General features: G+C 48.0%; 1 protein-coding gene across 3 annotated transcripts in view; it reads left to right on the forward strand.

Moving 5' to 3' along the window:
• Window positions 1-1,860: 1,860 nt before the first annotated feature.
• Window positions 1,861-26,955, forward strand: part of NEDD4L (NEDD4 like E3 ubiquitin protein ligase) — a 193,318-nt gene continuing 168,223 nt past the window's right edge. The window contains exon 1 of one of the 3 annotated variants that reach the window (XM_052778721.1): window positions 1,861-2,355. In XM_052778721.1, coding sequence (XP_052634681.1) covers window positions 2,308-2,355 — 48 coding nt within the window. In that variant the 5' untranslated portion in view covers window positions 1,861-2,307. The remainder of the gene's footprint in view (window positions 2,356-26,955) is intronic. The other 2 variants (XM_052778722.1, XM_052778723.1) reach the window with 2 other exon arrangements.

The raw sequence follows: 26,955 nt of genomic DNA on the forward strand, positions 1-26,955 counted from the left end.
AAGCGGTACTTTAACAGCTTGCCATTTTAGCTCTTGTGCACTGTTGTCTGGGCAGAGGTCAAATCTTTCCTTCCCCAGGAAGAGCTTTTGTAAAGGCTGGAATAAACTTTCTGGCTTACGGACTGCTTGTGGAATCTCTCCAGAAAAAAGGGATCTCCTATTTCACTTTCCCCACGGCTCTGTGAAGCAGACACAGGTGTAAGGTGATATCTGAACATACAGAGGTTGGTATGTCTGTCAAGCAGTTAGTTGAAAGCTCCTCTAGTGTTTTTTTGTTAGTGGCGAATTTAGCCTTTGCTGTAAAAGCAGCAGTAAGGGGAAAATAGTTACCGGGCCATCATGATGGTTTTCTGTTTGTGATCAGCCACTTTCAGGGGCTGCTGTCCCCCGGTTATTTGCCATATTCCTCCTACTGGACGTCCCCAGAGTTTGCTGAGCAGGAGACACAGGTGACAGGAGGCGAGCCGAGTTTCTGTGCTGCCACAGCCCAGGGCCTGATGTACTCCGGTAACCCGCCGTGGGTTTCCGTGGACGTTACTGAACCAGAGTGCGCTCCGAGCGCCGCCGAGTTCAGCCCTGCTGCAGGCTGGTGAAGCTAAAGCCAGGGAGGGCTGCTGCGTGCCCCCTTCTGAAGTGTGAGGGACAGCCTTGTTTTGGGGTGTGGTGACAGAAGATTTTTCCTGTGTCGTTGGCTCCACGGGGCTTTATTAATGGACCGCGTACTTAAAAGTAAACGTAGTAGAAATCGGTTGTTGCCCTGTAAAAGCATAAATGGGTCTGAGAACAGCTTTCATGTGAACTATAGCTCATTTGCCTCTACTTAAGTACTATCATGCTGCCAAAAGATAACAGATAATAAATGACAGATTAGCGTAGGGTGGGGCATGGCTGGGGAGGGGAGGAGAGCCAATTAAGGAAGGCGCAGAAATCAAGTGAGGAAGTAATTTGGAACTGAAGCGTGACCCGATTTTGCCCAGAAGTAACCTCGCTCGGAATGCCCACAATATTTTGTTTGCTTCAAAAACACGACGCTAAGGGATGAAAAGGCTACGGTGACTAATCCTCACCGCTTGACAGGTCCGCGGGCAGCTTTTGCTTTGCTCTTGCCGGTCCCGGGGTGGCTGGTATTTCTCGTACACCCCCCCCCCACCCCCGCCCCCGGGGGCCGTGGCTGCCAGCCCCGCCTGGCACCAGCCCCTGCCACAGCCCCCCACCCGCGTCCCTCCTCCCCGGCTCGGACCTGGCGGCAGGGCCCCCCCCGCGACGAACGGCCGCGTCTCCCCGCAGGACGATGGCGAGCACCGCCGGCACGCTCCTCGCCACCGACCCCCCTCCCGCCCCGGGGACCTTCGCGTCGCGGCAGCGGCGGGGGGGGGGGGAGGGGGGGGGGGCAGCGGGAAGCGGGAGAACGGTCCCTTCCCAAGGCGGCTTTGGCCTGGGTTATTCGCCGTGCCGCTACACAGCTTCTGCTCCCCCTTCCCAAGCAGGGACACGAGCGGACGGGACATCCAGGGGCGCTGCTAGAGACGCAGCCCGGCCCCTCCCGGGACTCCCGCTGCGCCCGGCGGCGGCGGAGCGGGACGCCGAGCGGGGAAAGGCACCCGAACTCCGCCGGGGCCGAGCAACGGCCCGCCGCGGAGGCCCAGGTGCGGACCTCCCTCGGGGAACGGACCCCGCCGCCGCCCGCGCTCCGCGGCCGCGGGAGGGGCGCGGTCCCGCCCCACAGGCCCGGCGTTGCCGCTCCCGCTCGCTGGGGGGAGCCCGCTCCGCGCTCCCGCCGCGCCGCCCCCCGCGCTTTGTGCCGCTCCTCCTCCACCTCCTCCTGCTGCTGCTCCCGCCCGGCCGCCGGCGGGGGGAGGGCGGCAGCAAATCAGCCCGACCCGGCGGGGCTTCCCGCCCCCGGCAGCCGCCTCCGCCATTGGGCCTGCCCGGCCCTCTCTCCGCCCCGCTGGGCCGCCGCCGGGACTCCCCGCCGCAGGGAGGGCGCGTTCCTGCGGCCGCGGTGAGCCTCAGCCGGCGGCGGCGGCGGCGGCAGCGCGGGCGGGCCCCAGCGCCGCCCCCGAGCGGCGGCCCCGGGCAGCACCGCCCCCGGCCCCTTCCCGCCGGCGGTCGGCTCCCGGCCGCCGCCTTCCGCCGCCCGCGGGCGAGGAGCAGCAGCAGCAGCAGCGGCGGCGGCGGCGGCAGGAGGAGGAGGAAGCGGGGGCGGCGGCTCACCTGGGCCGGGCCGGGCCGGCGGCGCCCCCGCGAAACCCCCGGGCGCGGCCGGGCGGGAGCGGCGGCGAGCGGGACGCCCCGCGCAGCGGCTCCATGGCGACCGCGGCGGTGGAGCCGGTCTACGGGCTCTCCGAGGACGAGGTGGGTCGCGGCGGGGCGGCTGGGGAGCCCGCGCGGGTGGTCTCGGCCGCGGCCACCCCGGGGTCGGGACGGGGCGGCGGGGCGGTAGCGTGTGCGCCGGGCTGCGGGGGAGCCCCGCCCGCCGCGGGGTGACAGGCGCCCTTCGCCCGGCCGCCCCATCGCCATTAGCCGCGGCGGCGGAGGGGCAGGCTGCGGGGAGCCGGCCCCGGCAGGCAGCCCCCGCCGGACCGGGCGAAGGTCGAGGGTCGGTCCGGGCAGGGCGCCCGGCGAGCCCGCCCCGCCCCGCGGGGCTCCGCGCCCCCGCCCGCCCGCACTGCCGGCGGCGGGTCCGCGGGGCGTCCCGTCCCGGTGAGCGCCGGCAGGTGCGTCCGGCCGCGCCGGCCCGGAGCCCCGCGGCCGCCGGGTGGAAGGGGCGGGGGGCGGGCGGCGCCTCCGCTGCGGAGGAGGGGGGATGGAGGGAGAGAGGGAGGGAGGGGGGCGGCGGCTGGACCACCCCCCCCCCCCCCGCCGTGGGCTGCCCCCGTGCCCGCGGCCTGGCCGCCCGGGCGGGCCTGGGCGCTTTGCCGCGGGGCCGGGGAGCGGGCTGCGGCGGGCGGTGTGTGCGGTCCCCCCGCCCGCGGAGCGTTTCCCGGGCTGTGCCCGGTTCCCGCGGCCGGATCCCCACCGCCACCGCTCGCCCCTGCGTGGGCGGGGGCTGGTGGCGAACAAAGGGCCGGGGCTGGCGATGGAGGGTGCCGCGGGGGGAGGCGGCCGCCGCCGCCTGCCTCGGTGAACGGGCTCTTCTGCCCCCCCCCCCCCCCCCCCCCCCCCGCTGCCGGTGTCCCCGGGAGGCGGCCGGGGGAGAGGCCGCTCTGCCGGCAGAGACGGAGCTGCGCGGCCGGCCCGGCGGTGTCCCCGGCCCGCCTTGTGCCGGGGCGCCGGTGTCGAACGCAGCCTGGTGCCTCAGACAGGTGGGGCTTGATAAACGCGGTAGGGCTTGGTGATAACTGATCGCCCCGTTCTGGCTTTGTCAACTGATGTCTGCTGCGGAACCGTCTGCCGTGCTGGCCGGTGAAATAGGCGCGAGCGGAGCAGTCAGCTTTGTCTCAGGCGGACGTTGAAAATTGCAGTTAATGCCCCTTTTATTTCATTGCCTTGGTGAGGTGCTCTTTTTTCCAGTAGGCAGGGCAATAAAGCGTCAGAAAAGGGACAAGCTATGTGACCGTTCTGTGATTCGGTACGTCAGCTGTTAGTAGCAGGCATATTGCTCGGCCGGGTTGCATTTTTACGGGAGTGAATAATAACAATAACAATATTACGTCCGGTTTTGCGGGACTAACCGTGCAGGGCTATCTGTCAGTCTGTTTGTGGTATAGAAGAAACTGGCGTAAAAAAAAAAAATCTCCTGACTGTAGAAGCTGCCAGGCAATTTTATTACCTATTACATTTGAATGGCACTAAATCTAGATGACTCTACCGTTTATTTCTAATTGGGAAGGAGGTTCTTTGGCTGGAGAGGGTGTTTTTATAAAGGGGCGGTGGTTAGTTCTGCTTTTGTTGATTTATAAAGCTGTGAGCGCAGTCTGATTTAAAATGCTCTGTATGTGTGTGAAGGTAGGGCAGAAGAGAGCGTGTTGCAAGAGCCTTGGGCGCTCGAGACAGCAAGCGCAAAACCGGAGGAGAACCTTTTCCTCCCTGGGTTGTTCCCATAAGCCTTCATGTGAGGACAAGGCTAGCTGACGGCAGCCGCGGCTGCAGGAGTCCCCTGAGCAGCTCGCTCCGGCTGGCTCCCCTGTGTGGGAACGATTCCGTGTCGCCCGGCCCTTCAAGTAACGTGGGCCCGCTGCTGGGCGATCTGGGGTGATCCTGCCTGCTCCCCGAGTGCTGGAGGGCCCGTACCAGCTGAAGGAACAGCTGGGCCGGCAAGGCTTGCTGTCCCAACACGGGCACCCCAAAACACTTGATTGGTGGCGGTCGCACGCTTTCACGGATTTGGGTATCTTAGCAAGTGCGATCTGTGAGGAAAAGGGAAACCTGTGTGAGCATCCTGCCGTGTCGCGAATAGGTGGCTGAGAACATAATACTGCAGTCTGGCTGCTGCCTTTTTTTGTTGTGTGTGTACTCGCCGATATCTTTTGTCCCTGCCTCCTTCCTCGACATACGCTGGTACTTGCACAGAATGTTAAAGAGAAACGAATACACGGAGAAACCCAGCGGACGGAGAAGCACAGCTGCGGGCTGTGCTGCTGAGCACCCCGCTCTCCACCTCGGCTCTGAGGTGGAAGGGGTCTCATGAGAGCAAGGGCGGTTGCTCTAATGGTGCTCGCATCCCCTGCTGATACTAGGGACCTGGCCTGCTACAGGGTCCGGGTAAGGAGAGGCATCTGTCGCTCACCTCCTGAGCTAAAACCTAGCTGTTTGGAAAAGAACCGCTTGGAAAAGCAAACCTTCGGTCTCTCCGCGATGACCCACGGTGGTCCCGCGTCACGGATGCAGTGATGACTGCAGCCAGCCTACCTGTGAGGAACAATGGACAGGTTCTTTGTTTTCTGTCTTGCTGTAGATTGTGGTGGTGCTGGACGCTTTGCAGAACAGAGCAGTGACCATCTAAAAGTATGAGAGGAGACCACAAATGGGAATAGGGTGGAAGAAAGAGGAAAAAGGGACAGGGCGAGGAGGGGCATGGAGAAGAACGCAGGCGGTATTACGCGGCCTGATGGGCTGTAGTTTCAATACGCCAACAGCCAAAACCATTGTCGAGTCTGTGGTAAGGATATGGGCAAAGGAAAGCGCTGAAGGAGGAGAATCTTCCTCAGGAAGGGCGGCTATAAGTAAGCTTCATTAAAGGTGAATCTGCAGAGTGGTTGAGAAAGGCAGGTGTGTTTACAGTTTTCATTGCAGGCTGGCTTTTGTGGATAGTGACTTCTCATTAGCATTGGCTTGGGCTTGACTTGTCTTTGTCTTTTGAAAAGCAAAATCTCTTTGCTAGTCTTGAGAGGCGGAATCATGTATGCAGACATATTTAGGCTATTAATTTTTCTTTGTTCCTACCTCCGTTTGAAATATGGTTTGCAGTTGCGCTGTATACTGTTTTGTGTGGGGTTTTAAGTAGGCCTTATGTAGGACTACCAGTCCTAGCACATTTGCTGATTGGAAAAAGTAGCTATTTAAGTGTAAGCTAGACTTGCTTAATGGCTTCCCGTAAAAATAGCAATATCTCTTACAAATAACTAGGCATAGGCTTGACTTCTACTTGCACAGTAGATGTACGTGTCAGTAGGTCTGCTTCATGTCTTAAATTAAGCATATGCTTAAATCTTTGCAGAGTTTGTGCCTACGTTGATCTCTGTAAATAGCTGTAGTTCTTGGTGGATACCTTCAATGTGGACGTCTGTTCTTATTTTGTTCAAATAGTCTGATAGGTGTTAAGGCACTTGGGTAGTTTAGGGACTTACTGAGTCACAGATGACAAGCCAACCATTGCGTTTACCCACTGTCAGGCTACGTTTTTCTTCAAACGCTGTTTTCACAAATCTGCCTCTTTGTAAATCTGAACTATAAAAAAATTTTAGATGAATCTATTAGTTAAAATTAGCTGTAAATCAGTTTCACTTCCTACAAATTTTTCACTGCGAGGGTGATGTTAGCACTGGCACAGGTTGCCCAGAAGGGTGGTGGATTCTCCTATTCAGAAGCCATCTGGACCTGGTCCTGGGCAACTGGCTCTAGCTCGAGCAGGGGCGGTGGGCCAGATGACCTCCAGAGCTCCCTGCCAAACTCAACCAGTCTGTGATTCTGTGAAATAATATTTACATGGACTACTGGAAGCTTAGGTGCTCTCATGCAATCTTTAAATACCAGTATATTTGAAAACTTACACCCCTTAGTAGCTGAAAATGTTTTTATTCCTACGTAGAGCACTCCTCCTTCTAACCGAAGCTGTGTATCCATTGCGCACGCTTGGGTTGTGAGACTGCGGTTTGCTAAACACTCCTGCTGTTAACGGTGATGGGTCTTCAGTGCTGGCCTCGGGAGCGGAGAGAAAGGGAGCGAAACCAGAAGCACCAGCCCAAGTGACATTAAGTGATTTCCCCTGGCTTCTAGCGTTTGTTTGTTTAGCGAGTTCCTGAACCATTGTATATACATCAGGACCGTTGATTTTTACGAATTACCTGATTAATCTCATAAACTTAATTTACTTTTTAGTTGTCTTTTTTCCCTCCCCCGCCACTGTAAGAAGAAAAGAAATAGTATGTCCCTTAGAGAAGTACACTTCTCATTCATGTCAGTTTGGGTTTCTTGAGGGTCATTGAATTGAATGTGGCCCATTGGGAAACATTGAATGTGGGGGAAACAAAATGGAAGTTTCCACAAGTGTTCCCTTCCCCTTTCTCACTGTGCTTGGGTGGAGGAACAACTTGCAGCTTCTTGTATCTCACTTGGTTGAATAAATAACGTGTCTTCAGAAAAAACATACTCTTCCTTCACGGGTCTTTTATATTTTAAAATATAGGCAAAAAAGAGGTTCGTGTGTGAAACTGCTCTCTCCAATTCCAGCATTCTCTTTTCAAGTTCTGTTCAGCTTCCACGACTTGTGATTGAATAAACTGAAATTACAAGCTTCCTACTGAGATGACATTTTGTCATGCATTAGAAATAGTCAAAAAGGAGCTTATGTTCATGAAAATATCTTGATGCATGAGAGATATAATTGCGTATGCCTTAAAATAAATAGGTCTGGATATAGTCACTGCAGCTTAACCTCTTTTTCTCACCTTAGTTCTTGCGTGCTGTACTGGGCAAAGCATTGTGTGTGAGAAATGAGTCCTGAAGGATTTCAAGACCTCAGGAGCCTCTGTGGCACTCTCCTTTTAATGAGACACACTTTCAGTAAATACAAGCAAAAACAGTTTCCAGGTATGATGGAAATGGTACCTGTAGATGGGATGAACTTCTGTAAAGCATAGGCTTATCTATACTTTATCCAACATCAGGGTAAAGAATAAAAATAAGATTGGCCACAACGATGTCATGGTGAAGTACAGCTTGGGCTGTGAGGTGACAAGGAATATGGCTGTAATACAATGGATAAACTGTCTCTTTCTGTGCAAACTGTCTCAAAATGAGGCATGTGGGAAGTTGGCTTTTGTGTCCTGCGTTGACGTGTTCCTGATGGATTTGTTCCTCTGGAATCACCTCCCTTGAGGGTGTCTCTTCCCCTCTACTTGAATGTCATGTTAATGAAGTTTGTCTGTGCACGTTTCGGTGCCGTCCATGAGATGGGGCTGCGAAGGCTTCAAAAGGAATACATTATCGCACTGCTTACTGATTAACTGGATTTATTACTGAGGAAAAAGGCTTCAATTTTTCCTCCCCCGCTTGACTCAATGACAAAGCAGTGACATAGTGGAGTTCAGTGTTGGATTTCTCTAGTGTGCCTTTCACGCAAACCATAAATTTTTGAAATAAGCCTGATGGTGAGTTGTTCGGGGAAGCATCTGTGTTCTAGATGGTTGTAATTAGATTTAAGGTGATGTTTCCTGATACGCTGCCTCGATGGTAAAACTGTCTGTTGCTCACCCTGCTTCTGCACTGCAGTTGTACGGCTGGAGGTTTTCTGAGCCTGGGCTGTCCTCACAGGGCCCCTGCCAGGACTGGTGTCTGAGAAGGGGCTCTTATGCTGTGTCCCCTCATTGCACTGGTTCCCAGTTCGGCTGCTGGAGCAGCGCTGGAGGACTGGAGCGGCGGGGACTGGGCGTTGGTGGCACTGGAAGAGCGTTGGATGAATGAGCAGGGCGCGGGGCATCGCTGGGCGTGGTGATGTGCCGGAGAAGCAGCTCGTAGACAGTTGTGGTTCTTGTCGAGCGCTGCCGAAATCGCAGCTGTGAGGTGGGAAACGGGCAGAGCGGCGAGAGGGGGCCAGCCTGCCTCCGGGTGCATCATCCATCTCTGCTAGCTCCAGCTCGGCCCGCTGCTTACATGAAGCCAGAGGCTTTTATGGAGAAGAAAACCCTCGAGTTCGTGAGAAGATACACCCTTCGTGAAACAGCGCTGTGAAGACAGACTCTTTAAAAAGAGAGGTCTGTTTCTGCTCTGAATGCCCTGGTTATATAAAAGCATAACTCTTTCATTGGAGGGTGAGCAGGGGCCTCCCATGGTCACAGCGGTGACCCAGTGTCTTAGTAATAAGCAATTCAGAATAGTAACTTTTTTATTGACTTTTTAAATAGAGGGGGGGAAAGAAAATCTCAATTGGTTTTATAGATTCTAAGTGCATTGGCTTCCCAGGGATAGCACGTAAAACTTCAAATGATGATTAAAAAGTCCAGATAAGGAAGCATTTCATAAATGAAAGGGCTTGCATATCTACTTGTTGTGGCATAATAGCAAAATTAATAGGCTGTGGTTCTCAGTAGGTCAATAGATTTTTATAAAAGCTTGCATTTTAAACCTGCTTTTAACGAGTTATCAGCGTATTTTGGCCACTGTTACTGACACTAGGTAAATTCTAGTTTTAATGTAAAACTAATGTAGAGACATTTAAGGTGGTTTGTATTAAAATGTGGGTCTGAGGGAGTGAAGACATTTTAGTTTTATATATACTCCTGTTCAGAGGTAGCTCTGTCTCTCCTCCGCCCCTGCTCTCTTGTAAAGCAAGCAGGTTATTTTACAGCCTTGGGAGCGCAGGTGAGGGGTGGTGCTGCCGGTAGTTCGGCCATGGCTTTCACTGCTGCCCAAACACTGGTGTTGGGGAAGGGATAAGCATCTTGGTGGGTTTAGTATTTTCAGGATCCATGTTACGGGCTGGCCATTGGAGGGCACTGTGTAATGGTAAATGTAAACTCAAGGTTATCATCTGTTTCTGTACAGATACCATTTTCCTGGGAAGTAAACGTGGACTGTGAGCCCCACACCTGTTGAGCAAAGCCTTTCTGCTGCCACAGCAGTCTTCTCAATCTCAGGGGCCCAGCTTTCTCTGGGAGTTATTTTTAATGAACCTCTAATAGGTTTTTTTTTTGTGTTTTGTTTTGAAAATATAACCAGGCATGATATGAATGCCAAATGAGCTTACCTTTTGGAAGGGAATAAAATTAATATCTTGGGATGTTACGGGAAGAAAGAGTGCACCACTGCAGCTTCTAGGTTGGAGTTGCATCTTCAGACAACGAGCGGTTCAACGGGTTATGGTATTTATCCTTTCTAAACTGAATACAGCTCATTATGCAAGATGGAGTATCTCCACAGGTGCTACAGCAGATCCAGAGGCCACATCAGAGGTTGTGGGACTCAGTGCTATTATCTGTATTCATGTCATACTTGTGGGTAATGCTGCATGAAGCTGAAACAAGGCATCTGCCGTGGGGGCTACGTGAGGCAGCTGTGTGCTTGTGTTGCAAGACCCGATGTAGATGCAGCCTGTTCGGCAGCCGGCTGACTTCGGCTGAATCAGGCTAAATTGACAACCTCTTAGTCCCAGAGGACTATATGGGGCCAAGACCTCTTGCTTAATTAAACTCTGTGGCATATAAACTGGGACTTTTCTGAGTGAGCTGGAAACCTCTAGGCATTTTAGTAGCAGTGAGGGACGATTATCTAACAGCTTCAGTCAATAAAAAGTCGTAGATGCAATATCAATGTGCAGAAGTAGCTTGATTTGGTTATAGTTTTGTAAATTTTGGTGTCGATGAACAGAGAAAATCTCATTAACTTTCATGAATTCCTTCCTCTTTTGCTTTCACTGCTACTTCCTCTTAAATGTTTGTTTTAATTGTGTTGAATAAGAGAATTTTACTGTAGCAGTAAAAGAAATGCTACTAGGCAGCTCTGTCCCCTTTTAGAAAGAAATGAAGTGTAATCTTGTAAACACTCTTGTTATTTTCGGGAAGCTGGGTAAGAATGTGGTGGCAGGTTGGGTGACTTCTCTGGTTTGTGCACCGGGAGAAAGGAATGTGGTTTTACTGCTGGTGTGCTCAGCTCCGCTTGGGACCCAAGCTGCTGCCATTTCATTATTAAAACCTGCTGGGGGTTTTACCTTCAGCTGGGACTAGAACTGTAGCTTTCCGAAGTACTTAACCTGCTGTCACGCCAACTTTTTCCAGCATGGGGTGCTTAAACTGCCGAGTTCCTAATGCTGGAGTGCTCCCTTCCCCTGCTGCCTCTGTCTTTTCCTCTCCCCTCCCACAAAGAAGGAAGAAACCCAAAACCTTAGGAAAGGGGTTGTTTTCTGCAAAGAAGCAGCAATTAACTAGTAATTAATTTTAAAAGAAGAGATGTGGTTAAATGGCACAGGCTTGGAAGCTAACTGCAGTTAAAATAGTTTTTTAAAAAAACAAACAACAAAAACCCCACCAAAACAACACAAAGCCCGAGTAAAACAAATCCAGAAACTTGACTCTTGAAATGTATTACGAAATGTCTGTCTTCCAAATGATGTCTTGACTGGGCAACAAACTCACTGTGTACATTTGTAATTGTTCATTTTTTCCTCCTCCATTCTTTTAACCTTAATTCCCGTACACTGGCAGGATGTAGATATTTGTCAGAATCCTGATTTCTAGGAATTGGGAACCTTGCCTGTAATCAAAAGAAATAACTACAATATTGAGAACTCTGGCAGGATATGAGGAATAACTCTGTGAATGAGTTGTCCTTTGCAACTAAGCTATTGTACCTTATTTTTGTGCCTAACTGCATGGATTAGTGTTGTTTTATTGGTGTCACGCCAACTCAAGACAGGTTTTCTTTTTTTAATGTAGTTTATCTGCTGGAGAAGAGCAGATTTGTTTGGAACAGTGCACAATCATGCCGTCCTCTTTCCTTTGGCAGTTCCTGGTTTTGAATAATCCTGCCTTGAGGATGGAGATATGTTCATATAATCTATGCTTTTCTCTGTTTGCTTTTAATTGAAAGTAGTTCAAAGTCTTACTCTTTTTAAGCATCTTTACGTAGATGATCACACTGTGTTCATGGCAGGATTTTGGAGAGATGGGAGTGATGAGTAACTCTCAGTAGAAGGTGTCCTGGGATGACTTCCTCATCAGCTGCCTGTCTGGTAACTGGTGCGGTGGGGAAAAACTCCGCTTCTGGCTTCTTCCCAGTGAGACTGGACGTGAGGTCCTGAGCACGCTGCTCCGTAAGCCTTGGCTGGTGTCTGCGTGCATGTGGTAGTCATCACAGCTCAAAGGGTGCTTTGCTATTCTGTTCCCCTGCGCCTACGGGGCGGATTGTGGTTGTGTTTAAGGTCTTCGGAAGATGAAGGAGCATTTTATCTTCCAAGAATGAAGTGATCTGGAAGATAAACTAACAGCAAGAGAGAAGTTTTTTGGGGGTACCTTGAAGGGAGGAGAGCCAAAGGAATTTTTTTGGTTTTGTGCTCTGCTTGCAGTCCTCCTCCTCTAGCTATTTATCCAGTTCCTCTGATGAGAGGTCTCCTTCATGCCATGGAGTAACTTAGGTAAACTGTCATCAACTTTTGAAATAAGTCAACAAAAGTATTTAAGTTTTTAATCATTGAGAAGTTATAACAGAGACATTGCTTCACGTTCTCAGTATTTTTTTTTTTTTTTTTTTTTTTTGCCTAACGCCAGCCAGGCTTCTTTTCTTCCTAGCTTTTGGTGTGTCTGTATCAAATCTAGCTTCATTTCTTCTGCTAAATGAAAGCAGAGACATTTCACTCAAACTTTTTTGTCTGTTTGTTTGAACAAACTTAATAAATGACCATCTATTTTAAAAAAAAAAAAATCTCTTGGCTGATTTTATAAGTTTTTGCCACCCTTCCTTATGGCCAGCTAGTAATAAGGTATTCTGGCCAGCACGTAATGGAAAACATAGTCTTGCAGTCATCAGATCCTGAGTCTACTGCGTCCAAAAAGAAGTAAGAGTAATAAAAAAAAATCTGGATGAAAATGAATGACTGACTTTCTGTTATAAACAGATTGCCTCACTTTCTTGGTTTTGAATTCAGAGATAGAGATTTGGTCTCTGAAAGGTCCTTGAGCCTTAAGTCCCTGGAAGCTAGGAGGTAATACCATTTTGATGTTTCCAGGTGTTTGCCTATATCTTATTCTCTTCAGTGTTTGCTTTTAGTCAGTATAGGAAGTCATTTGCCGGCCCAGTTGTACCTTTGGCTGGTATATCTACACCTATGTGTTAAAGGATGTCTTTTTTGTCCTTCCAGTTTTTCGTATTTGTATGCATACTTATGCAGTGTAGATCTCTAGAATTTAAATCGGAAAGGGCCAGCAGATCTTCTGGCTCGGTGGTAGCCAGCTTCTGCCCCAAAAGCCACAGAAGCTGCAGGCTGCTCTGGATTGCCTCCCAGACCGGAGCAGCGTTGCAGTGGGACTTGCTGGGTGAACTGTGGGGCCCGCTCTGGAGCGAGGGGAGCCGATGGGTTCCCCGGGTGTTGTCCACGAAGCGGAGCTGGATCTGTTTGGCAGTTTTGCATGGGGATCGCTGGAAAGCTGCTGCCGTTGCCCAGCTGTTGGGAAAGCCTCGAAGCTTCGAGGTGTGTGATGCACCCCGTGCAAAGGTTTCGATGTGTGGCCTTGTAGGGTCGCAGAGATCGTCGTCTCGGATCTCGCTGACGCTGCGTGTCTAGTAAATCGCAGAGTGTCACTTGGATGTGCTAGTACATAAAAAATTATTTTTAAAGCTTTTCACTCCTCACACAACTGTCAAAGGGTGTTAGAAAAGCTAATTCCCCGCCGTGGTGAGGAGATGGTGGAGGGGAGGTGACGAGGTGGTCCCAGTGTGCTAGCCCTGTGCCAGGTGGAGGACGATGAGGTCTCCACAGGTGTGGAAGAGAAGCGTCAGGTTTTGTGGTGGGAAGGAGGAGGCCAGGCTGAGGCCAGTGGTGATGGAGACAGCCCAGGCACCTGGAAACGAAGCTGAGTTGGCTGCTCCTGTAAGAGGTCCTTTAGCCCAATTTATTAAAATGAACTGAAATCTGGATTTGCGGGTTCGGTGTACAGCGCTGGGCTGTATGCTGGGGCTCCCTCGTTACCCCGGTTTGCTGCTGCTGGGGAGGGGGGGGCAGGCCCGGCTGGGTGCGGTGTGGGCCTTCGGCTAACCTTCAGCTGAGGTTCAGCTTGCTGGCTGACAATGTTCAGCTGAGGTTCAGCTCGCTGGCTAACAATGTTCAGCTGAGGTTTGGCTTGCTGCCACCTGTGAGTCGTTACCTGTGAGGGGGAGTTAGGGCAGTGCGTGCCCACCCCCTCCCGTTGGTAGAGGGAGTGGAGGCTGCTGGTGTGAGGTGATGGCTGCTTGAGCACCAACCGAGTGGATTTGCACCACCGAAAGGGAGGCCCTGCTTTCTCTTGTGCATCTCGGGGCCTTCCGTGAACCAGGACAAATGGGTAACTTGCAGACGGGTGCTGGGCTTTTGAATCGCAGCAGCTGCCGGAGAGGTGGTGCGAGTCGGAGGTATGCGGCAGGAGCTGCTGGGGTGGCGGTGGAGGGGGTGTGCGAAGAAGGGAGGGCATAGCTGTTTGGTGGCCGTGAGCTATCAAGTTGGCTGCTTGGATCTCAGGAATCCAAAGCTTTGGCTAGAATCCTGACCCCAGTGAAATCTGTGGTAAGTTTGTGTAAAAATGGCTCATCTGTAGCCTTCTGGAAATGTTAAATGGACAAACTCCCCGGCAAACAAATGGAGACAATGCAGGTTTCTTGAGTTTGCCTGTGGTGAGGGGGGCACATGGTGTGCGGACAAAATCATGCATCTGTGCTTTCTGCTTATGCCGATTTAGCCTTATTAACAAAGCAACAGAATTGCTGCTTTTGAAAGAGCAAGCAGCAATGTACTTGCTTAATCTCTGTTCTTAGTAAGATGATGTTGTATGTATTACAAAATATTGGCTTAACCATTGGTTATAACTGTTGAGCCAAAGAACTTGAAAATACTCTGTTTCGGACAAGTTTTGCTTTAGTGAACTAAATTATAGCTGCAGATCGTATGGAATACATAAATGACTTACATGCAGTTTCAATTTTTAGCTGTGGTAATGCTGTAATTGTTTAAAGTCTCGGTAATACTGGGCTCTCCTCCCTGGCTCTGTTTGTATGTGCTTTTTTTTTTTTCCCCCCTCTGTTTTTTTTAGAAATACAGTCTTAGTGCTAAGGTTAAAACACAGATGGATCAGTAGATAGATGCTTGAGGAGATGGTAAACTTCCCTGGGCTTGCTGAGAAACCTCATTTAGGAGGATGGGGAGTCACCAGTTGAGAAGCTGAGCACCGGAGAGCGTGTGCGCCATAGTGGGGACCTGCTTTGCTGCTTAAGTTACGTATCCTCAGGCATGACTCTTTATTGGTGCCTGTAGTGGCATTTGGTAAACTTTGAAATGCTCTAAGTACTAAGTATCTAGAGCTTTTGAGGTGGGTTTCCAATTATTTTTAATTTTTCTTACTGGAATGCTAAAAATTGTGGTGTTTGTATTTTTAAGAAATACATCAGTACTACGCAGTGTACTGAGTAGGGGATTTTATCATTTTTAATGGCTACAAATGTATTTAAACCAGGCACAAACAGTCTAGGCATTGTGGAGGTACAGTTACTTATCTAAAGTTGTGGAAACGTTTTGAATCTCATCATGTTACTGACTGAATAGTAGCCTTTTCCTTATGGTTAGGAGACATTCACCAACTATGACAAAAATGGTTGCTCTTAACGTGCGATTTATTTTTTGTACGTTGCAGGAGCTAAATTAGCATCTCATTGCAGCTTAAGTGTGGGGGATGGATGGCTTTGCTTTCCCCTTAGCTCCAGCTGTGATCCTTCCCTGCCCTTTGTGCTGGCACTCTTCTGATATCAAGGTAAATTGATACAGTTTAGCCAGAAAGGATTAAAAATAAATCACAGTTTAGGACAGGTTAGCTTTCTGCTGTTCCAGTGAGTTAAATTTGCCTGCTGTGCAGTCATAGAGTTCTGCGGTTGTCTCACATAAGCGGTGGAGGCATGTGGTTGGATGGGAGGGAGAAGGACCTTTATTTTCATCCTCGCTGTCTATTTGTTTTGTTTCGGTTCCATCTGGTCAAGTCTTGTCCCTTAATATTTTATTCCTCATTTCAGTGTCTATAGAAAAAAGTTAGCTCCTGGAGATAGGGTAGGAAATAACAATCACAATGCTAAAAATTCACGTGCAAGTTCAGCCAGGATTGTGGGTGACTAATGCCTGCTCCTGCAGCCTTGGCCTGAGGAGGCGCTTCTCGTTTCTGTTTCGTGTGTGAAAGAGTTTTGCGGTTTCATTTTCCCTTGCAGGGTAGGTTGGTCGCAACAGTACCGTGACACACCTGTGTCCCGACAGTGTCCTTCATGGTGACTCGCTGCTACTCGCTGTTTGAGCAGAGGCTTATTAGATAGTGCAGTAAGCAGGATGAGTCTTGTTTCCTGTCTTCTCCCTTGGTAGTACCTCCCTGCCTCTGAACCTCATGGTCTTACCCAGCAGGAGGGCTTTCTTCTACTGTATTGTCATCTCCTTGGTTAGATCTTGTGCTAGTTCTCGCCCACAGTTCTGGTACTAATCCTTTTCTAACAGTAATGATTGATAAGAGGCTTGTAGGAGACAAGTCCAAGAGCATTCTCATTAAAAACTAGATATTCCGAGGGTATTAGCAGCCTGAGAGTACCACAGGTGTTTCTGCTTCCTCTCAAGCTTTTTCCTGGTTGTGACCATAACTGGCTGTTCAACTAATAGTAGTCTTTGCTGTGCTGTGTCATTGTCACTTCACTGAAGTCTTGATGAGTAAGAATTAGAACATACGCTTCGTGCAGCACTTTTTTTCTCAACTCATCAAAGAAATATGGTCTGTTAACTTCATGTGGTGCTACCTTTAGTAAGCCCAGAATGTTCTACCTGCCGTGTATCTCTTTGTGCATCTGTTCCTCATTTTGTAGTAGCATTTCAGCACTGGGGCAAAGAGGTTGAGGAGTTGCTTGTGAAGACCCAACTGGACAGAGCCTGGAGCCAGCTGGTCTGAAGTCACTGTTGACCCTGTGGGAGCAGGAGCTTTGACTAGAGATGTCCCTTCCAATCCAAAGTATTCGATGACGCTAAGTCTCCAGGGCTGCTGAAATACTGTAACAGATGTATAGTTTCTCAGAGCATGGTTTTTCCACTTTTCAGAGTTTATTGTATTCTAGACTTATGTTGTATGCCTCGGTTTATCCTACTGATGAGGAGGTGGCTTTGGGCTGACTAACCAATTGATTATTTTTTTGAGTGCTTTTCTGACAGTAATAGCCATCAAAGCCAAGTTTAAAAAGGCGTCTCCTTTGCCCAGTGACCATTTGCTCAAGGAATCAGTGGAGGCTTTTGTTTGATTTGTTGGGATTCCTCATCTGGCTTGCTGTGTACCTGCACAAGCGAGCTGGTGGAGCACCAGTGGTGTGTCAGGACGCCAGGCAGTGCTGCGTGGATGCTCGCTAGTGCCACAGCAACTTGAGAGCTGGGCAGAAAAAGAAATGGGCCAGGTGGACTAAAGGTTTGAAAACCAGACATAAACGTGGGGGCCAGTAGCATTTTAAAACAGTCTTTAATAGAAGTAATGGGCAGTTAACTTGAATGGATCTTTCTCTTTTTTTAAGGCAACACACTACATATATTCCCCCCCCCCCCCCCCCCAAATGGATTATCCTGATGGTGCTGTCCTGTTGCCTCTCTTATCCAGAAGGTACCTTCTCATCTGTGGTCTAATTAGCATGATAAAGAAGCTCTTGTATTTTTCTCTCCTGATTTGAAAATGTGATTTCATTTGTACCTAATTCAGTTTAAGGCCTGGCTGCACCCACAAGGGTGGTGGCTGTGCTTTTCTGGAACCCCGGGAAGAGGGAGAGATGGGTGCAGCGAGGACCGTCCAGCAGACCTCCTTGTCCTGCAGGTGCTGGGCTTGCCAGGTCCAGATGGGACTGGGGGTTAAGGTTAGAGCTGTTTTCCAGGGACATCTGCAGTTGTAGCAGAGGTTGTGTGAAGCGAAGCTGCACAGTCAGGTTTTGTTTTTGTGTTACTAGTTTCTATTGTAGTTTAAAAGTCAAATGTAAACCAGACTACCGCTAAGTGGTTACAAGCTGTGTGTGGATTACCTACGAGGTCATTTGTCACCATATGCCTGCGTGCTCTTAATGCAAGATCCTGGGAAAACCCCTTTTGGAAGCTGTCAAAGGCATGGGTCCTTCATAACTGTTAACGAGGAGCTCAAAGTCCTCAGAGTTAAGATGGTAAAGTTTGTAGCTAATGTGTTTTCAGGTCTTGTGGAGATCTTCTGATACCGTGTGCCTACCTGTGTCACTTATTTCCTCAGAATATTGTCCAAAATTTGGGTTGGAACTGGTGCATATTTTAAAGCATTTCAGTGATGACTTCAGTCACTGTGTTTTGATTGACATTGTTATTAAATGCCTCTGACGCTTGCTTGAATTGATATAGCAAAAATTTGTGTTGTTCTCTCATCCTGCTAACACTGCAAAAATTTACCTTTAATCCGTTGTGCTACTGTCATGCAGCCTGATTTTATTTTAAATCCGGTCATTTCGGTTCTGAGCTACTTGTAACTGCATTTGTTTTTGTTCATTTCACTCCAGTGAGAGATGATTAGATGTGATTTCAGTGCAGGTAACCGTAACCCGTGCGAGTGTGTTCTGCACTGTACAGCTACCAGCGAGCTGGCTCGGCTGCCATGCACTGCTTGCCCTCACTTGTCTGTGCCCTACAAGGGATGGAGTTTTTGTTTCAAGTTCCTAAAACTTGCACAAGAAGCATAAGCCATTAACCTGTGCAGCAAACCCTGCGTGAGAGGGAGTTTGAAGGTGGGTGGTGAAATGACTGTTGCAGCCCGTAACTGGTAAGGGACATCATTAAGCACTGTGACCGCCTTTGTTTTTTTGGCAGCTTAGGCTCTGTACTTCAAATGCCAGGACTGCAGCATTCGGAAAATGAAATTAGGGTCCTCAAACGGGTGTAACTCCGAGAGCTGGAATACACATGCCGATAGTGCTTGATAACGCAGGAATGTGCTACAGAAGCACTGTGTGTCATTGCTAGCGTTGCTGTGGAAACCTGAATTTTAGCACGGGCTGGTTTCGGTGGTTTAACGCCCGGCATCCTGATGTTAATCGGAGAGGCGAGGCAGCGTTGCAGCTGACGTCCACCAGCCTGGAGTTGCGCGCCGGGGCCATCACGCTGGTGCCCGGCGCCACGCCGGCACTGCTGGATGTCTGACCCGAGGTAGCTCCCGTCGGGAGGTCAGATGGTCTTCAGAGGGTGTCCCGGGGCTGGCTTTGCTTTCCGAGGCGCCTTCTCCTAGTTTATCTCCCGGGGTTGTTAGGGCTGGAACCGCTGTGGGGACGGGCTGTCCCCCAAGGGCTGGGACCCCCTCCCTCGCCCTGTCCCTGTGGGCAGGCCATGGCTGCTGGTGGTAAGGACAGATCGTGTGGGGAAGAGCCGATTATGAGGAACACGTGTGGTGTGTTTTTTGTTATGTTCCCTGTAAGCGTGATATCTCTGAAATCCAGGGCCTCTGTGTGGAAAAAGCTGTCCACAGCTCTTATCTCGACTTCCTGAATTTTTCTCGCTCTGGCTCGTGTTTGCCTAGCAACGGCTTCTTTCATTTTGAGCCCTTTTCTGTTTTTCTTCCTGCCGGATATCACGATATCGTTTTTGCTACCTGTGAAACCAGGCGGTTGCGCTCTTCTGCTCCTCGTCACTGGGGATCCATGTTAAATGCAGAGTTACGAACAAAGGCTTGAAGAGTAAGCGTATCTGGTCTTTGCTGTTAAGGACTGGTGCATGAGAATGGGTGCAGTTCTTGACCTTTGGATTTCATGTCTCATCTCTGGTTGCAATCTATGCTTTTTATGTTGTTTTAGATAAAGGTGGTATTCACTGCACTTTTCAGAAGAGCTTTAAGCCCTTCTCCGCTGTTAAACTGGCCATTAATGTTGTGTAAGTCCTTAGTCTTAGGTAGGGTAGACTGAAACATACTTGCCATTTTACTGACACTAAAGAGATTTTTCTTTTTGAACAATCAACAGTCTTCCAGTCAAATGCAAAGACATGGTTGTTGGTAGATAGAAGCAGAGAATGACCTACACTATGCGATCACCTTAGAAAAACTTTTTCATGGAGAGATTCCGCCTCACACACCCCCCAATATTCCATAAATGCTTTCAATACCCAAAAGGTGTGTTAAAGGCAGGAGGTATATGAGAGCACAGGACAGGGGGTATATTGATTTACTATTATCTTTTACAGTTTTCTGACCTCACTTGCAGGTTTTAGGGAAGGCTGGATGAGGAAAGAATAGGATGGCTGTATCACTATGAGCACTAAAAATGTTGTGAGGAGATAGCACTTTACTGCTGATGGATGCAGAAATATTTAGTTAGTCCCATCAGAAGACAGTGGCAAATCAAGTAGTAGGCTTTGCATGCCAGTGAAACAGTCTGCTGGGTTGGCCAGCACTCTTAAAGAACATTGAATAAAAATTACCCTTGCATTCAAGCAATGACTTGGGAAAGACTACTTGTGATATTCTTCCATTTATTTCAGCTGACTTACAATTTAGTGGTAGTTTTTCTGGCTGTGCTGCTGCTGTGATGGAGTACGGTCTAGTTGGAAAATTACTGAGCTAAAAAGCTGCCATGCATCTTCCTCTGAGATGATCAAAAAAAGACAAAAGAAACAAGACAAAGTTGTTGCGAAAGGTTGGAGGCTTAGTGATTAATGTTAATTTCTCACTCATTACTGCCTTGCATCTGTGGCAACCTACCTATTGTGCTGTGACTCTTTTCGGTTTTAGTCATCTTCCCATCCCTTGGCAGTTACTTGTTACATGGGAGGAACTTGTACTTTTCCTCTAGCGCTGTTTTCTCCAGCCTGCTCATTCTGTTGTACCCTACAGCATCACTCTGAGTTCACCAGTTTGACTAGGTATCAAAGTTTTGTATGTGCGTTGTTTGGGGTTTTTTCCCTTTTTTTCTTGCTATGAAAATGCTTAGGAACAGAGAATAAATACCTCTGAATGATACCTGCTTCATAGAGCTGTTACTTGGCAGTCTGTTTCTCTAGGCCAGTGATTTTCAGATTTCCCCTGCTAGCAAAGCCTCCCTTTATGAAACAGGCTATGATTTGTGCCACACAAGCTACTGTCTTTTCCCTGCCCAGGCTAAGACTAGTCCTATTATCTCTGCAGCCTGTGTTGGAAAGCAAGCCCCGGTTCAGCAGATACTAGGTAGTCCTGAATGCTAGGCTCATTCCTTGGGTTAAGAATTATTGCTGTGGACCTGCAAACCACCGCTGGAGAAGATGTCTCTGCTGTAGCTACAACCTCTTCCTTCCCCCTAGGTCCCTTATGCAACACTGGATTGGGGGTTGCAGATTTTTGAACAAGTGATGCTCACCTATTCACAAAACACTTGTTTATTTTGTATCCAGCAAAACTTTCAAACCATTGTCTCCCCCTTCTGTGTACAGTAAGAATGTGTATACTACAGCATCCTACCAAGAAGCAGAAGGATAAAGTTACGGCAGCATAGGGTAATACTGAATTGATTAATCTAAGAGCAGCAAACCAAGTCAGGTCAGTGAATTGAACTGGCAGAAAATGAGTCTCTTCTGTTGGGTTATTTTTCTGTCAAATTGACCTGCTGACCAGACTTACTCTGTGTCTGTATGAGCGAGTGGTGGATCAGATGGAAGGAAGGTATTGAGAGTGCATGGTGGTGGAAGGGATGGGCGCCCTTTGAGGGTAATTGCAGTTAGGCTTAATCCAGTATACACAGTTTGGTCACTCAGAGTCCACTGTGTCTTTTTTCCTGTTTTTGATGTGTTAAAGCTTCCTTTTTTCTTGTAAATTGTTGATATATGTGTAGGTTAGCTTAGGGTTCTAAAAGTCTATTTGATCTCTTGGGAAAAGAATATTGTGCTTAAGTCGCTTTCATTTTAGAAGATGTTTCTTCACCAGTCCATCTATTGCTTTAGCAAATTAATCTCTGGGACTCTTTCGTGAGTGAACACACAGGGCAAAGTGCTGCATCATTTCTTGTTCTCAGCGTTCAAAGTTAATTTGTCTTTAGAAACGTTGCCTGCAAAACACAACTTCCAACTAAATTTCTTCATGGTGCTTTGTGGGGGTTTGATGAAAAAGCCAAAAGTTTGTCAAAATGTTCAGGTACTTTCCTTAACTGAACTTTCTTGGCGGTTACTTGTTTATTGGAGATCTTGCACGTAGAGAGAACGTGTTTTTAAGTGAGTACTCGGCACTCACTCACTATGTTCCCTGCGGAACTTGGGAGGAGAGGAGAGCCCAGAAGACTTTGTAAACAGACTTTGACTTAGTAGTGCAGTTTGTGTATGCTGGACTGGTTCTCCCCTCAATCCTCTGTTTGAACCTGTGAGAATGTTACTGCTTTGGAGACGATTTTCGTTGTCTGGGTGGCATTCAGCTGGGAATAGGAAGTTACCTGGATTGTTTAGTAATTCTGGGAAACCTGGGTTTCTTTCCTCTTTGCACCAAACTTTCTGCTTGCCAAATAAATCTCAGCACAGCCACCCTCATTCTTATTTTGTGTTTGATGATTTAACACAGGCTGTCTGAATTCTTAACAAACAAAATAGCTTACCCTGGTATTGCACACTAGCACTGCCTGAGTTTTGGGGCTCCTTTGGGCAACAACTTAAAGCTGCTTTTAGTAGCTTTGAACAACTGTGGCGGGAGGGAGAGAAGAGGTAAAGGAGGGATGGTTTTATTTTGTTTGCCTCACGGCATTGCTAGTCCCTGTCAACTTCACTTGACTTTTTTTGCTGACCGATTTAGCACTTTTCTTAGTGTCATAACTTCCTTACCAGCAGTTGCATTTTCTGGAGCTGTTCCTGATCTTCTGGCAGATTTTGCTATGTTCAGTATAAGCGACTGCAGTATGAAATTGTGTATAGGCCAAATAATGTCACATAAAATGTCTAAGGCTATATATCGTTTTGAAACTCCAACATATACAAAAGTGGTAGCCTGTTAAAGGAGGCAGTTCTGTGTGCAGTTGGATTTTGGTATCTCTGCAGCAGCTCCTAGCTGTTTTTCTCCCTTCGCTTTGTGCAGCCACAGTAATAATTTAGAAGCAAAATTGGACTTTCTGTAGATTGCCTTCTTATTTCTGAAGGGGTACATAACTTCATTTAAACCAGCCTGGAGGAGACTGAGTTTGTTCTTCAGATGACTTCTGTTAATTTGTATTATCCGGAGAGCTTTTCACCGCTGTACTTCATTCACTGTAATATTCATTTGTTGTCTTGGGGGGGGGGGGGGGGGGAAATCCCATCCTTGGTTCTTGATGTTCTTGACTGAGCTCTCTAAAAGTAAAAAACTTCATGGTGTTAGGAGCACATCCTTCGCAAACAGCTCTGTGTGTTAGATCCCTATGCTGCTTCACTGGTGGGCTTCTGCTGCTCTAGGGAGAGATGTTGTCTCACGCTTCAGGACTAAGCTCAAAATTGATCTAACACTCATGTCTAAAATGATGAGCTAAGATGTTAATAGTTATGAAAATGGCTTATATTTGTAATCATAGGCTGCTGAGTTAAATATGGCTAAGGAAACTAATATGAAACTAAATCTTGAAAACTTTATACTGGTTGTGTAATTTTGGGACTGCAGCCAGTTGTGGTGAAGAAATTACTGCTCCTACCTGCTTGTTACTGACCCTGTATCGCACTGTGAACACCACAGAAGATGAGGTAGAAGCTGTTAAATTGCTGTGTAACTTGGCTAAGGAATTTTGCATTGCTGTGCCCTCTGCTCCCTTCTTTTTCTGCTTCTTCCAAGAATGCACATCTGTGCTTCTCTGGGATGAGGTCCTGCTCTGAGATGATGAATGACTGACCTTATTGCAGATCTTCTGCAATACATTGATTCTGAATGTGGCTTTTGTTCGGTGCCTTGAGCCGCATTTTGCATCTAGAATGCCTGGCAGAACACAAAGTCCATCCTTTGTTTTGGATAATGAGTGTTGAATATTTTAATGAGTGTTTCTTAGTCTAGTCAGTGTCAAGTACCATTCTGGGAACAAGTGACTGAGCTAACCTCTGAGCTTTGTCCAGCAACAATCCCATTTATTTATAGGATTTCACAAATTCTTAAGGAGTTCCCTATAAGCAATTAATACAAATAAAAACCCCAAAACACCACAAACCCCCCAAAACCAAACAACACACCAGACCCCCCAAAACAAAAAAACCCCAACAAACACCCAAGCCTTCCACCCTCAATATTTGTGCAGAAATTACTTATATAAAACAAAAAAGTTCTCGGTATCGCTCTTTTTTTTTTCATTTTCTTTATGTGAGTTTCTTCTTTTACAATATGAAAAAGATGAGCATGTTTCATTAAAGGAAAGAAAAAAGCAAGCCTTGGGTATTAACAGCATTTCCATGGTACAAATACAGCTACCAGTGTGTTCTGGCTGCCTCTGAACTGAGTGCATGGCTCACTGGTCTGCACACTGAAAATAAGACGTGGATCTAAATGCTGCTAACCCAGACTAAAGATTATATGGACAATCAGTCTAAGCCTGAATTAGAACCTGAAGAGTTTTCTCATTCTTTTATGAAACCCCATAGTTTTCAACTGTAAGAGCTTGCTAGCCCTAGAGTATACATTTAAATGACTAATACTCTTCACAAACAAAAAAAGTCAAATCTTTGTCAAAAGGCTGCTGTGTTTTTAAAGTGAGTAGGAAAAAAAGGGGCGAGAAAGAGGTGGAACACAGAGTGCAAGTATGTTGGGAACGGCAAGAATACAACCAGGATACAAAAGCCTGAGTGGGAGCCGTTTATGGTGAGAGTGGATCCCTTCCCCATCAGCTTGGCTCAGGCACTGGTTTGAGTGGCTGGTTTTCCCTCCCCTAATCTCGGCAGAGACCTTAATGGGAGTAATTCATCCCCCAAACTAGAAATCCTTGGGGAGCAGAGCTTGTGGTTGGGTTTGCCTTAAGGGAAAAGAGGTACTGCTGGAGGATATGACTTGATATTTTCTTAAAAAAAGAAACTTGATCAAGATGGAGAAGAGAGGCCAAAGGAGTGAACTGCTAGGTTGACTGACAGCAGCACTCATTGAAATGTTAATGTGTTTGAAAGAGTTTCTTCACCAGGGAAGACTGGAAGCTCCTACAATAACATTAAATAACTGCAGGTGAGAGCTGGAAGATCTAATTTAATTTCTGGTTGGATAATAAGATGATTCATACAACAAAACAATTTGTGTCAGAAAATGGAGTCTTTCTGTGAAAACTGACATTCGTGACCTGCTCTGAGCTGAAGTCTACTGCAGTTGAGCTATTACAATAGTTAAAAAAGTAACAACTAATGAACAGGTGAAAAGTACTGGCTGAATTCCTTCCAGACATCAGGCTTTCAGTGTCTCTGAAGGTCTGGGGTCTGTCTTTGGCCTCTGGCTCTGTATCTCCATGTCTCACACTGTCTGCTGGCTTTCCCCCCAGCCCTGGCAGACCGATGAGCTGTGCTCCTCTCCTGCATCTCGCTGCATCACCAGGGACACCGAGGTGTGAATTGGGAAAGTAACGTGCCAGCATCACCTGGCTGTGCAGGGGACAGAGCTGGGGTTGTAACACTGCTGTCTGGAATCCGTTGGGCACTTTTCTCTTGGGGGGAGAGATAGATGCTGATCTGCAGCTTGCTGTGCAGCAACTCCTGGTTCTCCAAGAGGCCTTGCAGAGAGTGGAAACATCTGTCCTGGTCCACCTTCTGCTCTGCGTGCATGTATTTAGTAGGAGTTAGGAGTTAATGCTGCCGCATACAACCTTGAAGCAATCTGTTATAGTATCTCCTGGTCTCGGATGCCACAGGCAGTGCCACAGACCCTCCGCAGGAGCTGCTGCCGCGTTCGGTCCGTGGAGGGGACTGAGCCCTACCCCAGTGCTGGAAGGGATGCCTGGAGACCCTGTGGTCCAGCCCCGGCTCAAAGCCGGGCAGCATCAGAGCAGGTGGCACGGGGCTGTCTCCAGTGTCGCCAGCCTCCACTGGTGAGGGCCCCACAGTCTCTGGGCCCTGTCCCAGTCCTTAACCACCCGGTGATGTGGAAAACACATCCTTTTATTTAGCTGGGATTTCCCTTGTTTCAACTTGTGATGGTTACTTCTTGGTCTTTTGCCACAGGCCTGCGGAGCGGGGCTGGGTTGTCCCTGTGGAGGGCTGTCCGGTGGGCAGCAGCTACAGCCCCTTCGCCGTCTCTTCTCCAGGCTGAACAAACCTGTCTCCTTCAGCCTCTCCTGCTGCTTTTACCTCCAGCACCCTTTGCCCATCAGGGCAGCCTCCGACAGGAGTACATACTTTTTTTTTTTTTTTTCCTGGTCTTTCTAAAACAGTAAGGAAAGCACTGGCTCAAACATTCAGTGGGCCATTACGATAGGCGATGTGGTTTCTGATATCCCAAAGTAATTGTAATGTAACTAGCTCTTCCCTCTGGGAAATGCTTGTCTCTGCTGTGTGTCATCATGCTGTGCAGCATGTCACAGACCTGTGTTTGAAGGACTGGGACCGACGGTTGCTGGCTGAGTGTGGAGAAGGGCTGTGCTGGAGGAGGGCTGCGTCCTTCACCAAAGTAAGGTACCCCAGACCCAGGTATGCCATGCTTTATACAGACATCAGGTGTTTTCAATACCAGTCTTGACTGTTCTGCGTTGCCCATGCAAGACATTCCTAGAATATTTTCTAGACAGATGTTCTGGTTGCTCTGACTTCTGCCACAGCTGATGTTCTGGATTTCATGCAGTGTGTGCAATTCCTGTTTGTGGTGTAGATGGTGCGTGATCACTGGGTGCCTTCCTAATCTCCTGTATTGCAAAACCGACCTCTTTTTTTTTTTTTTTTTTTTTTTTTTTTTCCAAATTTCTTGTTACAGTTCCTGTAGCATTTTATTTTATGAATGTTTTATTTGGTTATGTTAATCCTGGGACTCCTGCAGACTTTCTCTCCACCCTAGAAAACTAATTACTACTTTTATATTTTGGTAAAATATGCAGTAATTGAAATAATTTTCTTTCAGGCAACACACACTCATATGTGTGTGCATATATATGAAAATACAGATGTTTTGCATTCACCTGATTTAGTATAATGTTTTCATTTAGCCAGGTAAATCTGGAGAACATCTGATACGCTACAGTCATAGAACACCAAAGAAATTGGTGAAGCTCTCCAAAATGCATGAATCCAGCTCCTGATTGAATTCTGGGATTACAGCCTATATTTCATCCTTTTTACTTTTACAGTTTATCAGGCTTGCTATGAACCAAGTTTCAAACAAGGTCTTTTTGTAGTAAATTAATACACTGAGCACTGAATTGTAGCATAAGGTTTAGTGCCAGCAACATTCACTAATCTTTCTAAAATTGCTTTCAGATACATATTTTGGATTTGTTAGCACTGCATATTGCTTTTTAACATCTTTGCTTATTTTTCCCCCACTGCTCAAAGCAGGATGAGTAGGAATACATCACACTATACCTAACAATTTACCATATTGTTAGTTAAGCAATCATCTTCTATGGTACTGTTCTCTTAGTATGCTTAAAGTTATCACTGCTGAATGCATTGGGATGAATTACAGTAAATGTAAT

Source organism: Harpia harpyja, chromosome Z (assembly GCF_026419915.1).
Source record: "Harpia harpyja isolate bHarHar1 chromosome Z, bHarHar1 primary haplotype, whole genome shotgun sequence".
NCBI classification, from domain to species: Eukaryota; Metazoa; Chordata; class Aves; order Accipitriformes; family Accipitridae; genus Harpia; species Harpia harpyja.